The following is a 17,781-nucleotide window of genomic DNA, read 5'->3' as shown; positions in this document are numbered from 1 at the left end:
TTGAATTGTGCTTGAAATGTGAGCTTAATCAACTTCGCATTTGGCTGAACAGGGTTTTCTTAAAAAGACCGGGGTACTTGAGAACTACATGTATGGGCAATCACTGGGATCCCAGGCCCGGGGCCGGGTGAGGTCTGTCTTCATCTGTGACCGGTGTCAAATCCATCTTTGTTATCAAACTCGTAATGAAAAGGTCTTGTTCAGAGTGCTTTATGTCAAGTCAAAACAAGAAAGAAAGAACCGTCCTTTGACCAACAATCACAATTACGGTTGTCATGGCAACTGGACGTCAACACGGGCAAGCAAATAGTAGTTAAAAGGAAAAAGGGACTCCGTCAACAATGGCCGTGCTTTTTATGACGTCTTGATTGAAATTTATAAATATTATAGTTCTCTCGACCGTAGTCAATTTTCTCGACTTGAATTACCCGAAGTTACTTAATTATTGAGAAGTCGCAGAATATATTGTAGGAGTCGAAGGGCTTCAGTCTTATAGAATTACAGTATTACACACAAACGTAATACACTAGCTCTCGACAAAGAAAAACTTTTGATACCGACGTCGTAACGACCGGACAACGAGTAAATATACTTAACATGTCAAATAGAGCGCGTGCACATCAACTATCTGTTAGTTAACGGTTTAAATCAATAGAAAATGCCGAGCTCCGTCCTGTCAATACAACCGGCTGATTGAACTTATTGTGATTTGCTGACCGTGAGGGCCACTGTTTATTCGCCGTTTATATAGATTCGTCGTACCTTTCCTTTTCAGCCTTGCATACATAATTCACGTAATCTCAATACTTGGACACTTCGCGATACAGTGTGGTTTATTTACGTACATAAGCACTTTGCGTGACCATTCACATGCACGTAATACCACGAGCCCAGGTTGATTTACAATGCGGCACTGTTCTCATACACGTCAACCCTGGCAGCGGCCAGCTTATAGAAGTGCCCTGTTGTTAATTCTTCTTTTTTTATTTCATTTATTTTATTATTATTATTATTATTATTATTTGTAGCGGTTACCCCCCCCCCCCCCCCCCCCCCCACACACACACACACCTGCAACGCCAGCGGTCAAATTAACCTTCTAATAGACACGGTTAAAATGCAACTGCTGACAGTCTTAATAGGATACTAAATTGGCAAAGGTAGGCTTCATTGACATTTCCCGTATGACAGTAAATGACAGAACGCGTCAGACGCTGTCATGTTTTAATATTACTCCGCAAACTGCACTATCAATCATCGGAGCGCGATTGATTTCGCCCTGGGTCTTCATCGTAAATATTTCACAAACGTGATCACCAAATTCGGGTATCTTTAATCAGCTTATTGATTGACAGGGATCAAAGGCTAACGGGGACTTTTTTTCAGGGTCACTGGGTCAGGTTTTTCTTATCTTGTTAACTAGGAGAGGCATGTTTGAATGATTCGATTAAAATTGAAGTTACCAGTGAGAGTATTAACAGCATCAAAAACATCTTTTCGGAAATAGTAACACTCGCCTTGCTGCTTCTTTATTGAAATTATTTTAAAATGTCATTAAATGCAGTTGCAAGTACAACTCTTTTTTTTTTATATTCTTTTAGTCCATTTTTCATTCCGTAAGCCACTTATTAAAACCTGTAATTTTACAAAAAGTGCGCAAAAGTAGCAGGGAAAAAAATAAAAGGTTGTTAATTAATAATTCTAATTCCAAGTTTTATTTATATTTTGAATTTTTTTCAGGTTGAAAAAAGAAAATTAGTGTTTTTACTACGATTCCTGGGGTGAAAATGTCATAATTTGTTGTTTATTTTCATTGGAAATATGAGATGTTTCATTGTCGCCAACATCCCATTTCAATCAATTATTCTTTGGTAAGTGTTCAATTTTTAAAATTTTCCAATGCATTGCAGACAATTAATCGATATTTGACTCTTAAAATTGAAAAATAATCTGCTATTGTGAAGAAATTGAGTAAGCAGAACAATGAAAGGCAATTTTCTCCTTCTTAGAGGAACACCAGAGGCCCTGTTTGCAGAGCGGCACACTTAATCTGAAATATTTTCGGTCTTGCGCACTTTGACACATTAAAAGCATGTACCTGCGTTCAGGGTTAAGTTTCGATGTCATTTCGCTATTCTGATTCTGAAGCATTACTAATCCAGATTTTTTTAAAAATCCAAATATAATACAGTAATGCAAAGGAACATTTATCTCTGTTGTTCCAAATGTTTACCCCTAAGTGGAATTGTTGGAGTTCCAACGTGATTCATTGCATCTCAATTACGTAAAAAAATTCAAAATTTTTTTAAACCCTGCGTCACAGGTTTACATATAATATACGAATGCGCTTTTGGTAGACTATACCTCTTTTTACCCCCGCCAAAGAGGTTATGTTTTTACCCCTGTTTGTTTGTTCGTCTGTCTGTCATCAACATAACTCAAAAAGTCAAGGACCGATTTTGATGAAATTTTCAGGAAGTGGGCCAAGGAACAGATGATAAGTTTTTGGTGGTGATCCGGATCAATAATCAATCAATAATCAATCAATAATCAAAAATAAAAACTAAATCATTATAGAATGAAAGTTTAGGGGTGAAACGGCATTGGGTGGAGACTTTGCTGCCTTGGCGGAGGTCTGCGCTCTCGGAGTGCTTTTCTCGTTCTTATCAGCGATTGGACTTCTGGTATTCAATCATCAAAATTGATGGCAATTTTGCGTTATTTAGTCATCTTGCTAAAATATTTGGGGATTTTGTCTCGCGACTTATGATTTAAAAACCTTATCATTCTCGTGTTTTTTTTCTTTAAAATCTGAAATGTCTCATTGTCTTCCACGTTCCATTTCAATCTACACATGGACAAAATAATTATCATGTCTAAGATCTACTTGTTCACACCTTCACATCATATAAGAAGAAACTGTTTTGTCTCGTTGTTGATTAATACCTTTACTATTCATACATAGACTAAATTCTAGCCTTTACTCCACGGGTGACACAAGGGCAAGATCGCGGTGTTTACCAGCTCAGTTAGCGGACATGCCATTATGTCATCAACACGTCAATTATTTATACTAACAGAATCGAAATCAAGGTTGGCATACAAGGCTTCCCAAGCGGCCTTAAATGACCAATCCATGGGTCTAGTTAACAATATACCTCGCCAGTATTTCTGTACGAAGCTATGGTATACTATGGTCAACATGGTCATAAACCATGCAAAACGATACCTCTCCATTCCAAAGGTATAAATATGAATCGCACGCTTGACTTAATTTTCGGTTGGTGTATTCAAACAAAATTATTGTTTACGAGGTCGAAAAATGGGAGCTATTTCAAGAGGGCTATTTTCAACGGCAATTATCGACGAAAGTTGTCAAGCTGAAGCGATCGAGTTTTTTTTTCACAATGTCATTGTGGTGAGTACGGCAATGCAGTGTGACACCTGCGGATTTTAGGTCATTATGCGGTCTAGGGCATTGTATACTTAACATCCCTGTATATAAGAGGGTTTTTTTCCCTTTTTTTATTTTTTGCAATTCCCCTGACGTCCTTGAAAGTTGTATCGTTTTCATATGAAGAGCCGTTGGGCACAAAAGCAACGCAGAGAAATATTTCATTTTCTTTTAAGAATTGCCTTCAATTTAACCGTAGTTGCAATAATCGTCTGTTCAGGTAAAATCATTTTTCTTTTCACCACTGTTGCCATAAATCCAACAATGCTTCGCGTTGAGAAAAAAAACGTACCAAAATTTTAATGAAAGCTTAATTTTAAGTCAACTTTGATAACATCTTTTTATTTTCCTAGTTATTTCAATTGAGTTGAGAAATATAAAAAATCGTAACAGCGCATAAATGCTTTACAAACTTACACACAGTTGTACGGAGAAACATAGTCCCTTTCTCCGATTCCCCCAAAATATCGATACTTAATCAATACCGGGCATTAACAATATAGATGCAGTAAAACCAAAAACCATTTTGTTGGCTACAAAGAATAGCGGGACTGGTATTGAACGAGGAATTCTTACATCGAGTGTAGTATTTATTTATTAATTAACGTGACATGTGAATATGTAAGTATATAAATCACCCGGTCTCATGGGGCTACATGTCAAATAACTTTGCACACACACACACACACACACACATTTATATAAAATAAAACAGATCGAGCGCGTATAGTGTGAGGATTCATCAAAGTCGTAATCTACGACTTGCCCAGTCGTAATTAACTAACGGATTGACAAAAGCCCCATGCCTCGCTTCTTCACGCATGGCTGTAAGATTAATTTACGCAACCAAAGGATCGATAAAGTTTCTTAATTGCTTGTGTCGTACGTGCAAATATAAATATACATAACATGTCAGCAAAATGCATGTAATTTAGTAAAACAATGACTTATGACAGTGCATTTTAATCTTGAATTTTATGTGTATTGATTTTGCGGTATTTCTTATTAAGGCATTACCTAGAAATTAAAAAGTGCATCACTCCAGTACACGTAAGCTTAGAGACACGCAAAAACAACAAAACTACTAATGGTGTGCATTAATGTCGATGCCGATGTGTGCCCATCTTTTGCCGACGAAAAACATTTTAAAGTAATTTATACTTAAAAAATATCACCGAAACGAACATCCGCTAATTCTAGACCATATTCTTCAGAGTAAGTTCTTTGGGAAAAACAACTTTCAATCATAGCACTCCTTGTGCTCAACTTTCTTCTTAAACTAGTATTTGAAACTCTCAATCATGCCAGTCAGTTGTACATACATATTTCTAAATATATAAACATTTAAAAATATCAAGTTCGATCGTCTTTTAAACGTCTAGTTTTTTTTTTTTTTTTTTTTTTTTTGGTCTTAATCATTTAAAAGACGTGTCCAGGTACATATGTACTTGTTATATAATACCCTGAACAGCTAGGTGACAGAGAGATGGTTTCAGAGGGAAAACAAGATTTAAAAAACCCACCTCCAGCACCGAGCGTCTGTCCCCATACCGCAAACAGCGTGACCAGCACAGCCAACATTGCAGGTGACAACCGTGGACAACCTCCTGTCACCATCCACTCGGTCGGTTTTCAGTAACAATTTCCTTTTCACAAAGGGTACACTCGTTCCCAGCCGTGGTTCTACGGCGAGTCTGAGGGGTTAGCGCTTGCTTCAATTGTTATACAGAGAATTATGCAACACGCAGCTAGGGTTCCTTTCATATTCATAATTAGAGCGTTTCGTTTTACGGCGACGATAGCGACGCGATGTGAGTGCATTTGGTGAGCGGAAATCTCGTTCCCATATATAACTGCACTGGTGGACCACATATTTGGATTAGGGGCGGGCGGGCGGGCGGGGGGGGGGGGGGGGGGAGGCAAGGCTTGGATTTTGCCGAGTATCGCTCGACGGGTATCAAACAGTAGAGCAGGGGAATTTTACTGTAACATGTATTGTACAGGGTTGAAAAAGCACGTTTTTTGTCTCGTTTCTCTGTTTGTCGAGGGTGTGGTGGGACTATTTAGCCTGTTGTGCGCCCAATCCTGATTCCCCATGCAAAATTGTTACAGGTGAGAAGAGGGAATCACAGCCGGCATTGTGACAGTTGAGACGGAGAGAAGCAATCGCCGACGTCGTAATGCAGCCTTATCTGAATGCGGTGAGAATGAGCGATTTTCTTAATTCTGATGTGTAGCTAAATGTTACCTTTATTTCAGTGAAAAAATTAAAACATACATGAATAGATATACCTTGCTTTTTGTTGATGCACATCTTCCAGAAATATTATAGGATAAATGATCGGCAGTTCGAGCAGTCTAGAGCACGACCGTGCATTTTGCACAAATAAATAAATAAATAAATATATATATATATATATATATATATATATATATATATATATATATATATATATATATATATATAACAGAATGAAGCTCACCAAAACTGGGCATAAGCAAGCTCAGCACCTGTGCTATATTTCATAGGAACATTTTGGACGGAGATAGTAAAAATATTTGATTACTTGGTGCTATATTGTGTAATTTAAGTGGCAAAATGTTTGGATTACCAATAGACTCTAAGTACTTTCGTCTTGGGACTTCAACTCCCTTGTAAATTCATGTGCATAATGAAATGGGAAATAAATGTACCTAACAGTGGCAGATTAAGGGGGTATCAGGGGGATCCCGACCCCCCCTTTCGATTTCTAAAAAAAATGACACCAAAACTTCCCTCTTGAAATTTTTTAGAAATTTGACTTGCTGAATCATAGTTCTGAACTGGACCAAACGGCACCGTTCGCCCTCTAAAATAAAATTTTTCGGTGACCTTCAGCGGACCCCGGGGTCGGGGGGGGGAGGGGGGGGAGGGAGGGGTCGAGGGTCGGCTACACTTCCGTGACCTGTCATTCCTAAAAAAACGGACTCCCCTTCAAATAATCCTGGATCTGCCCCTGGGTTCAAAAAGCAGAAATAATGCCCCGTCGTCGTAATTGCAACTTTGGCGCCAGTGATCAATCTGCCATTTTTTATCTCGAATAGAGAAAATAGCAACATCTCTTCAAATTATTTCGCTCACTGGAGCCTAGCAAACTTGAGTGACTTATCCTCACGCACTCTTGGACAAGTGCGCATCTTCTATTGTACGACATTTTATCACGATGCTCTCTGCGATCGATATAGCATGAGCAAAATGGATTGGTGTCGTTTCTTGTATCAATGTTGCCAGGCAACGTGACAACAAATTACATTGATTTGTCGTAATCATTGCAATTTCTGTCAAGGTTTCTATGGGTAGCGAGAGGGTTTAATTGACCGAATGGCGTGTTGTCAGTTAGGTGTTATAACGATTTAATTTGTATCTGTTTGGAAAACTTTTCGTGCGTGTAACGGAATACAATCCTTTAAAAACTTTTGTGAGTTCTAAAAGTAGCAACAGAAATAATTGAGCAAGTTCAGTCACAGACAGAACGTCTCTTTTCTCTCCAAAAGTCAAACCTAATATTTGTTAACTATCTTTGCCCTGCTCTTTTGCCATTGTAAATAAATGATTCTATTTTCTTCTTCAGTTACCTTAACTTCCGTGCATTCCTTTTTTTTTACTATATCTATTTTTTTCAAACTGTTTGCCATGTTATTTTCTTTCTTACTTTCTTTTATTGCATAAACTTTGTATTTAGTCATTCAAATCAATTTAAATGAGAGCGTTCGGATCCGCATGACCCAAAGAAAACTGCCTGACCCTTCCGAGCTTTATGCCAAACTGACCCATTGACCAAACAAATCACTGTAATCAGGTAAACTAATAAAATAGATCATTCTTTCGAATAAGACATTTCATTCATCGAAGTTTCGAACGAGGCACAGAAAGATGAAGTCAATTGCCCTGTTTCTTCCTATCTTTTTTATTGAATTACTCTTGACTAGTGACTAAAATCTTAAAACACCGTCTCGTTATTAAGAGCGACCTGAAGTTCAATCCACTGCTTAAGTCACATCCACGAACTGGTAAAAAAAAGTATCTTTGTGCATCTTTGTATCATAACAAAGACGGAGTAATTTGTTAGCTGATACGTTATACGAAAATAACGCAATTGAAGTATTTTTTATTGGAGGTCTTCTTTGTGTCAATGACAAGTTCATTACAGGTGCGCTCACTACACCTGTGTTTAACGCATATCGTGTAGCATAACGTACCTTCTTCACAATATGCATCTATATCGGTACTCGCCTTGCACTACAATCAACTTGTACGTTTTTTCTATAGTAAATGAAACGATAACCAGTCAAAGAATGTTTAAACTTTTACTAATGGTCCTGACTTTGCCTATGTCATCTCTATAGGGCCCATGCCGTTAGTTGACTGACGCCGATCGCAACAAATGAGTGTGTGTGTGTATGTGCATGTGTGCGCATGACAGGGTTGTAGACTATATGATTAGAAATTCTATACTGTTGTACATGCAGTGACAAGTTTAGAAGCAGTATGAATTGGTAAAATCTGCGTAATTCCTAGTTGCCTCTGGTGATATGCAAACTTATGTGAATCAAAACCACGCAAAAAAAAAAAAAAAAAAAAAAAACGCAAGTCATGTTTGTAATTACTATGATGTCAGTAGCTCATGTTGAATTTAATATCGTTTGGTTGTGCAAATACGTAATGGCACTGAACGTTGAACAGTGAAGAAGTTTTGAAGAGAAATCAAATTAAATTCTGCCACCAGCGCGACTGTATTTCGACATGTTAAAAAATTGAATAATGTATAATTTGAGTACCTGTCGTTCCTTGGTATCTCATGGAAGAAAAGTTTTTTAGTTTTCTTTTTGATAAACCTGATACATGCCCTCTTAACTAATCAAGCGCGAGCATTTCAGTTGGAACGGAGGCAATTGCCTTGAGTGCAAACTGACAAAAAGTCGAGTTATAGTACAATTCTATACTCAGCAAAGGCAATGTTTTCAGCAGAAGTGAATTCACTCTCATCCCCGCTTTATCAACTGTGTAGTGTGTTTAAAACAAAATAAACATATGAATGAAGAAAGAGAGAAGAAATAGTTATAAAACAACATACGACACGATATTAATGGAAGATTTCTCCTCCGACACACGTTTTTTAAATATTATATTTGGAGCATATTTTGGTTCATAAAGTCGACCCGAAGAAAAAGAAGACACCATTTGCTATTTATTTTAAAATATTTTTTCTATTTGTTGGTCCATTACATGATCTATCACATAAGACAGTTCACACTACCCTGTTAGATTTTCTCTGCGCACAGATGAAAGATGTTCGACCAAATAAAGAAAAAGATGATAATAACAATTCCAAAACAAAAACGACTAGATAAATAGTTAAGATCTCATTATCTATCACCACCCATAAAAAGCTGCGAAGGTCACACCAGGCCACGTTTTTTTTTTTTTTTTTCTTTTTTTTTTTTTTTTTTTGTAATTTCTTTATTTCTTTTAATCTTTCGTATTTTATTTGTCACTTTCACGTTTTGATGCGCCTTCACTACTCCATGCTCAAGACATGCATAGTATCAACACCTCCAAATTTTAGTGAGCTTGTCACACAAAGGACAACATTAACACTATCAGTTTCACTGTTCTACAGTCATCCAAAGGTGGCTGCAAAAGACTGCTGGCAAACGTAAAAGTTTTGACACCTGTTATTTCGATATACTTTCAGCTGATTTTGTTATCGTTCTTCTTTAGGCCCGTATGTTTCGGATATCAATAAACGAAAAGTCTAGAACACGAAAGTTAGGATTATTGGCCGTTACTTGAAATTACACGCGAACGGAAAACATACAACATTGTTATTTATGATAATCTACCTACCTCCATCAACTAACAGCACCAGACACACAGCCAAAGAATACAGCAGGAGAGCAAAGCGTTGCTGACCGACCATAGCGTCAACGGCTATCTGTAGGATGAAGTCTCAATGTAGCAAAGTCTATTTTAACTATCGTTAACCTAGCGCACGGCGGTACAATACACCTTTGATATTGTAAGATCCTTGGTCCTATTTGGATCTTTTGTGTACCTATATGGCCAATATAAGCTAGGTTTTTTTTACGCTGTGTGACAAAAATTCTGCAACACTTAGTATCAAATATTGCGAATCTTCGGATTCCGCTTCGAGCACGGAAGCAGCTCGGTAATGGCAGGAAACTGAATCAATCACTAGTTTGATCATAGTTTGTATGATCACGCAGCTTTTTAATGTTCATAAAGGTCGAGTGATTAGGAAACCATTTCGAACTTACGAGTTAATGATGGAATGCACGTAATTTACAATTGTGACAAAGCAAGTGTTAACCGTTCATATGCAATATGCAATATGAAAGGAGTCGCAGTAAATTGGGGGAAATATGGCTCACAAAAATCATCGTTTTACTTAATTGTAAAGCTATACAGGGCTGATAAAATATTTTGCAAAACAATCCAATTAACAACTTTTCTGGAAACACTGTGCTTTGTGTCGTCATAATTTGAGTGAACGATTGATCAATGGGACAACCCATCAATTTGATTTTGAGTATACAAAATTATCAAATTAAAAAAGACAGATGCCCTCTGAGGTATTAACAGAAGCAGGTGGGTCCAGTGGTGGGTCCCCTTCAATTTCTGAAATAATCACATCAATGGTCCCCTCTTGAAATTAGAATTCTAAACCGTACCAAATGGCACACGCCAAGGCGGGAAGGTGGGGGGGGGGGGGGGGGGTCGGCTTCGTAACAGCGCCCCCCCCCCCCCTTCAAATAATCCTGGATCTGCCCCTGAGTGGGTCTATTACAAAGATAGTAAATAGACTGTTTACAAAGTAATGTTTTATTTAAAAAAGTTATTGTAACACGTACAAATGCCCTTTTGTGCTTAAAAGGGAAAGGAGACCTTATAGACCTTAGATAGACTTAAAAGTTGCAGACAGGTGTTGAAAAGAAAGTCGGCTCGATATTTACAGAGTTCGCTGCACGCAGCGGTTTGACATTGAAGTAGAGTCTGCGCTCATTAGATGCAACTTTTGGAACTAGCTAAAACCGCAGTTCATGGGGAACAAGGGTTGGGAGTTTGTGGTGGGGGATGGAAAAGGCCGAATTTACCAATGCGGGTTCCACGACCTGAGTTTCATGTCTTTTGAAAACGCTCCTGATAGCGAACCAAACAGATGCGACTGCGTTGGAAGCTAGATTCGCCATTAGCTTGCAAGGCCTAAAACCTCATCTGGTAAAACAGGCCCGTAGCTAGGGGGTCGGGGGGTTCGAAAGAACCCCCCTTTTTGCTAGAAAAAGGTCCACTCTGGGTAAAATTTGACCTAGGTACATGGGGATTATATGGTAAAAGGTCCACTTTTTCAGAAAAAGAACCCCCCCTTTTGAAATTGCTGGCTACGGGCCTGTAAAAAGTAAGACTTTTGAATGAATGTCATCACATAACTGGCCTATAAGTTTCAGATTTAGAGTGTGGGGTGTCAGGGAGGTCTTGACCCCCTTCCCTTAGGTTTCTGAAAAAAGCCACACCAATAGTCCCCTCTTGAAATTAGAATTTTTACTAGCTGAATCATAGTTTTAAACTGTACCAAATCATGTCACTGTTCGCCCTCTAAAATACCAAAATTTTAGGGGCCATTCAGCGGGCCCGCGCCAAAGGGAGGGGGGTTGGTGGGAGGGTTGGCTTCGCATCTGAGGCCTGTCATTCGTAATAAAAACCCGGAGCCCCCCTTCAAGTAACCCTGGATCAGCCCCTGTATAGGCCTAAATAATCGTCTTTCCACATAGTAACATAACATAATATTATACGGGGTACATGTATCATGCTAAATTAGTATCCTATTATTATACAAATACCATTTTCCATTTCAACAACCATATATAGCTTTTAAAATCATGGGCGTTGTGCTAGATCATTCATTGCTCTCATAAATGTCGTTCTCCATCATCTCGATTGCGTCATCTCTATTTGTCGACTGCCGCGGAGACACTGACTCCCTATAGATGTCGCTATGGTCGGGCCATGAGTCACATTCATGTTGAAAACCAGTTTCTGTTTCAATCTCGGCATGGTTCAGTTGAACAGTCGCTTTCTTTCCTTTGTCCGGTACAGCATACACAGCCGAGCCAGCCAGACTACTTGGTTGAGTTTGACTACTGCCGGTCATATCCGCAGAATAGGTATTCGACGGTGTATCTCGCGGAAGCAAAATGTTGGTTTGGCTGGTACCTGTTGTATTGCCAAGGTTGCTGTTCTGATAGATTACGTCTGGTAACTCACCACTGTGCCGTTTGGAATTGCGGGAAGTTCTCCTAAGGTGTCAATATATAATTTATAATAATTAATTTTAATACGGTCTTTTTATGACAACAAAGGACTTATATTACTGTACACAACCGTGAACGTCACGTATCAAGCATCTTATACTTTATTTAATCATAACTTCCTCAATGCTCTTCCAACTCTTTTGGCAAATACGATTTTCTAAATGAAAATTGGTGAAAAAAATAATGAAAGTTTTAGTTGCTTATACAATGCATAGAATTTGAAATGTTAGGAGCAAACAATGACTTTATTTAAGTCAAAGAACCTACCTTCCTGTAAACAAAATTGCGATTATAAGAAGACAAAAAATCACTATCCCTGCCACAATACCTCCTGCTATAAGATAGGTACGAATGTCTATAATCGGGTTTAAAGAAACACCATGGGATTCTGAAAAAAAATAAAGACTGCAGTGTATTTTCCTTTGGTGCAGTGTAAGAAAAGCAATCTTTTATTTTCTGTCATCACTTTGAACTTGTATACTTTTTTCTGTAAGTGTAATCAACTGAGCGGATTTTGTATTCCTTGGAGAGAGAGAGAGAGAGAGAGAGAGAGAGATGACTTACTTTCGCAATGCACGGACTGGAATTCAAAGGTACCATTTTCGCTACATGTAAGATTGACAGACGCCGCCATAATATTATTTGACAATATATACCCAGGATCACAAGAAATAGTGATGACATCACGGTACCGATACACACCAGTTGCTGACGCCGTGGAATTAATCGCAGCATTTCCCACATTTGGCTCCAGGCACTCTACTGGCCGGCAATCTTCCAAAGCGCCATAGCTTAGGCTCCCATTGGCCAAACAGGTAACATTGATTGTTATATTCCCGTCGGTATACCTGTGTCCTTCTATGCAACTCACTTGTAAAGTTTGCTGGTAGTGCAATGAACGTCCTGAGTGTGAGTTAATTGTATTGTTTCCTAAACTAAGGACATGGCACTCGGAAGGTACGCACTCCGGCAAGTCGAACGTTCCATTCATGGAACATCGCCGCACCACAAGTTCTTCCCGTGGTCGTCCATCAAACTGGTAACCTTCCTGACAACCGAATTGGACTTCGTACTCGAAGGGCTTTGGCCAGTTCCTATACATTTCGTCGGGAAACGGCACGGCCCTGGATTGGACATCGGGTCGTTCACACTGGATCCTGGCACATTCCGTCAAGTTTCTGTCAAATTTTCCGTCCTCTTGACAAGTGAGTGTCATTTGGACTGTGTAAGCCGGGAATCTGAAACCGTGGTCACAATCATATGTAACCGTATTGCCAACTTGAACGACGCCTGGTAATTCTGAACGTGTTTGGTGCTGGAACGCAGCAGGAGCTTGGCATGATCCTGAAACGAATATAGTTCCATGCTTAATTTTCCTGTGTAATAAAGCCTCCATCACACAGGGAAATTCATCTTATAAAATTGATGACGAATAGAAAAAAGTTGCTACCACAAATTGATTTATATTTTAAAAGAAGGCTATAGGCCACGAGAGATTTTTTATGTGCATGTGCGTATTCATGGTTTTCTTTGGTTGCAAAATGCAATTCCACTGATAGAACCGCGTCATGCAACTGACCGCATTTTGCAACCGGTTGCAATATCCACTATTTCTTGCTAAAGTTCTGTATCATTAAACAGACCAAATATGTCATTCAGTTAAGAATCCAACGAGGACATAAATCAACGACCTATTAGTTATCCAGTCGCATTTTGCATAAATCATGCTTTTTAAATCAGTTACTGGGCATAATTTACGGTTTAGACAAAATTCTTACTCCCGTGATAGACCTTTATCTAAATCAGTAAATAAATTAAATAAATCTAAATGAAATTGTTAAAACTCACTTTGGGAACAGTTTTTCCCCATGTACCCGAGGTGGCAGCCGCAGGTTGTCTCATTGTAGTGTACTCCTCTCTCATTGTTATACTTACGTCTTTGTATACACCCACCAGAGCCAGAGCACGAAGAGCAGGAAAAGTCTAGTTTGGAGGTTAAAGTACAAGACACTTCAATAAAGGTTCTGCAGTACATGTTTTTAAAGTAAAAACAATGCATGCTCCTACCCATGAAAACGTTATACATGTACAATTACGTATTTTGGTTAATGTCAATATGTTGTTTTGCAGCCCTCACAAAAGGACATGCAACAACATCGACTTTATTCCGCGCTCGGCTGTCACCACATAAAATGATCTTAGAATGCCATATACAAGTCTACCATAAAGCAAAAATAAATAAAAATAAATAAATAAAAACAAAAAAATAAATAAATAAATAAAAACAAAAAATAAATAAATAAAAATAAATAAATAAATAAATAAAACAGAGAGTGGTTGTGAAACAAGAATACCCCACACGCGCCTTTTAAAAAAATTCAAAGCAAACTAGAGACAGTCGTCAAATCGCACTCAAACTCACCAATCAAAGTGACAACCGAGCGTGCTTTATTCAAAGGTAAATGCAACGCACCTACACAACTTTCCACTGCATTCTCCAGTCTGTAGTGAACAGCGCCATTTCGCTTGTACAATCTACACGAAGTATCAGAAATATGGTTACACCAGCCATTTTTCCAGTCTATCGCTACACAGGACTCGGTATTAGCACACGTTTCTAGACATTGCTCCACTGTTGATATCGAAGGCAGAGGTTTGCCACCAAATTTGTAGTAATCTATGTAAACTTTCTGGACGTATTTTGGCACTGGAAGAAAATCCGAAAACTTTCGCTATTGAACACACAAGGATTTACCTGCATAGGATTTACCAGCCAAAAAGAATTTTATTGGAAAAAAAAAGGAAACTCTTGCATCATTGCCCGACTCATCCCATTACTTGGATTTGATATTTAAAAAAAATTAAATGATTTTGTTCTAAATGATAGGAGTTTTAAAAGTTTTTTAGGACGATATCTGCATTCCCTTACTTTGGCTTCGCTTTTACTTCAAGACACAAGAAAATAGTGCCTTTCTTTATATCGTGGACCTATGTTGTGTAAAATAAAGACGTTGCGAGGAGTTATGGCTACATGGAAAGGCAAAGAAGATTATAACATCACTCGGTACTTTAATATAAGATTTCATCGTCTTTAAGCCAATTAAGGTCTGAATTGGGAAATGTAATTTTTTTTTCTGCCGGATAAAAATGTGAATGTGGGGCATTTTTAAATGCGTTCAGATTACCTTTAAATATATACACAACTGTTGAACACTAAAGATAGTTTTGGGGTACAGACTTACGACCACAAACTGGGTATTCTCCAGTCCAACGCCCCTCCCTGCACGTCAAACGTGTTTCTCCGGTCAGGAGGACAAGGTGCGCCACACATAGGACGTTTACAGTCTCGTCGTCATAGTAACTGCTAAGTGAAGGATCAAAAACTGTGTTCGGCAGACCTGGTTTAAGACACTCTGAAATATAGCAGTTGGTATATCTATAAACCTTAACGGCACATGAAAGTTTTTTTCTTTTTGCCAAATAAAAGCGACCAGTTTTGTGATGTATTACTATGTATAAAACTATTTTCTATGCCTTAATAGAACCCCCCCCCCCCAGATTATTAAGTTTAAAGATGACAGATGACTTCAGTTGGGATAACGGAATTTCGTGAAATCTATTGTGTTCAAAGTAATGATAACACTGGGCATAGAGTGAAAATGATCGTAAACACGATCCGTTTGATGGAATACTGTATACTTCGTCTTGGCTTACCGAACACCAGTGACATCAGAACCCAGTTGAAAACCCCCATAGAAGTGATCAAAATACACGGATAAGGGCTGCAATGACTAGAAACTATCATTGCAGTCATTTGGGTCCCAGCAAGTAACGTTTCCCTTTAATCCTCCGTTATTAAGATATGTCAGAACGTATGGCGGGTTTGCAATACCCATTTACAAGCACATGGACACCGGCGGAGTTAGGGTACATGTATTTATATGACGGAACACAGGTTTGAAAAAAATGGTTGAATCTATGGGAGACTTTCAGAATTTTTTTCCAATTTTTGAAAGGGACAAGAACCGAATCCGCTATACATGTATTGCATTGTCAACAGATGGCGCCAAATACTTGGGACTCTTGTTAATTAAAGCTATCAAAGTTTTACTGTATTCGTAATCCTTTTATTCCTACATGGCATTGCTAATGTATTTTGCGCCGAATTCTTCATTATGACTGAAAAATAATGCTTTCATATTCTGATGCCACGTATTTATTTAGACAGCATTGTAGTGAATAATTCCTGGTCGATATAAAAATGTCAAACTGTTTAAGAGAGTACAAAGTGCAATCCCGTGTTGAACACAAGTGGGGTGATTGGACTTTCTCTCCCCGTCTCTTTCTCTTTTCTTTCTCCGAACACGAGACAAGGCAATAATGGAAGATGAGTTTGAAATATTTATGTAAGCAACTCTTGTTTGAATTGATATGTCAAAATAATTTCTGTAAGCAAGAAATAGTGTGAGTCGTTCGTTTTGTCGTGTAGCGGACGAGACTCGATTTGTCGAGTTCGATAGTCCGCAAAGCGAGATCTACGAGTAAAACTATGCATGTAAATACATGTAAGTTTTGTTTTCAAATTACTTAATCATGTAACCAAAAAGATGGTAGAATGTAATACTAATGTAGCTGTGGGAAAAAACCCTTATTGTAATCTATATTGAGGTGCAACAATATAAAAGCAGAGTTTTAACACTTAAAGGGATAATAACTCTTCGTATGAGGTCTATATTTCACAATAAAACATTGTGAATAACTCATAGAAATATAATGTATTCTGTTTTATGACAAAAACAGCAGTTATAGATATTATTCTGATATCTGAGCTTGTCTTCAGACCACGTGACCTCCATTGATGGCTATTCTCTGTTATAATCTCTTAAGAGACTTTAACAAAATACCAAACTTTTTAGAAAAAAAAAACAGGGACTAACTTTGAATGTAAAAATGGATTCATTAACCATTGGTAAGTATGGGAAAATTGTTGCTTACTCCAGGAAAAATTCATTTTTTGGCCAAAACGAAGAGTTATTATCCCTTTAATATTATTTATTGTGAACTTACCCCCGAACACTGAGCGAGAGGAGAAAATCCCACACAGACACAGAACCAATATTAACGACATCCGGTCCATCCCGATCACCAGTTCCAGCCACACACAGGATGGCTTTTTACCCCTTCAAAACTGCTGAAAACAAACCATTAGTAGTACAAGGTTCAAAATTAGGTGATGGATTTCCTAACATCAGAACTATAACATATAAACAGGCTTCTTGATAACAAGTTATGATCGTGGGGAATTGCTCAGCTTGGTATTCTGTTGACTGGAACTTCTGGAAATTCTATTGACTGAGAAACAGACAACGAGGATCGAAAAAATTAACTCTTTCCCTGACACAAAGGTTTTTCTGTCATACAATATGGTAAGGTTTTTCCTCAACACAGGACAAAAAGAAACTGAAATATGTCATCGCCCTCTGTTTAGATTTGCCAAGAATACGTGACGATATGAGGAAGCAAAATTTCTTACCATCTGTAAGCGTCCTTCATGCATGTTAATTCTATGAGGCTTCTCAGTATTACATTTGGCAAAAGAATATATACTGTTACTGCTGGAAATACTTTTAAAAACAAATAGCAAATCACTTTAAAACAAACGGTAAAATCAACATACCAACTTTTTAGTTATCACTTCTTCAAACTCTGCACACAAAAACAACATATGCTGTACATTCGTGCGGTTGACTAATTCATGTGCCAGTGATTTGATGAAGCCTCAAGTTCCGGGGTGACGCGACCTTATCGAGTAACCTAATTTCTAAGTTTCAGGAGCTAAAGGTCTTATATTCTGCAGCTGTGCAGGGAAATATTTTTTATCATTTAACATCAATAAACACGGGACTTTTTCAATATGGGGACAAGACGTTACACAGTTTAAAAGCACAGTATAAACA

At 38.1% G+C, this 17,781-nt stretch overlaps 2 protein-coding genes across 4 annotated transcripts in view; both read right to left on the bottom strand.

Annotated features, from left to right (window-relative positions):
• LOC106170140 (fibrocystin-L) overlaps window positions 1–5,177 on the bottom strand; it is a 53,503-nt gene extending 48,326 nt beyond the window's left edge. For both annotated transcript variants that reach the window (XM_013549883.3, XM_087017064.1), the window contains exon 1: window positions 4,978–5,177. In XM_013549883.3, the coding sequence (XP_013405337.3) occupies window positions 4,978–5,071 (94 nt within the window). In that variant the 5' untranslated portion in view covers window positions 5,072–5,177. The remainder of the gene's footprint in view (window positions 1–4,977) is intronic.
• Window positions 5,178–10,316: 5,139 nt separating this feature from the next.
• Window positions 10,317–17,631, bottom strand: LOC106170105 (sushi, von Willebrand factor type A, EGF and pentraxin domain-containing protein 1-like). 2 transcript variants are annotated; one of them, XM_087018515.1, is made up of 8 exons: window positions 17,502–17,631; window positions 16,892–17,012; window positions 15,067–15,237; window positions 14,298–14,531; window positions 13,673–13,807; window positions 12,389–13,168; window positions 12,092–12,212; window positions 10,317–11,809 (listed from the first exon to the last, which is right to left on the bottom strand). In XM_087018515.1, the coding sequence occupies exons 2-8, from the start codon at window positions 16,959–16,961 to the stop codon at window positions 11,410–11,412; spliced, it is 1,911 nt and encodes a 636-aa protein (XP_086874641.1). In that variant the 5' UTR covers window positions 16,962–17,012; window positions 17,502–17,631; the 3' UTR covers window positions 10,317–11,409. The 2 variants fall into 2 exon arrangements, with proteins under 2 accessions (XP_086874641.1, XP_086874639.1); XM_087018513.1 differs by having other exon boundaries at window positions 16,892–17,015; window positions 17,502–17,626.
• Window positions 17,632–17,781: the final 150 nt, after the last annotated feature.

The sequence above is a fragment of the Lingula anatina genome, chromosome 7 (assembly GCF_051362555.1).
Source record: "Lingula anatina isolate TDL-2025a chromosome 7, LinAna3.0, whole genome shotgun sequence".
In the NCBI taxonomy this organism is placed as follows: domain Eukaryota; kingdom Metazoa; phylum Brachiopoda; class Lingulata; order Lingulida; family Lingulidae; genus Lingula; species Lingula anatina.
The sequence above is the reverse complement of the archived record's forward strand: the minus strand, read 5'-3'. Positions and strand labels throughout refer to the sequence as shown.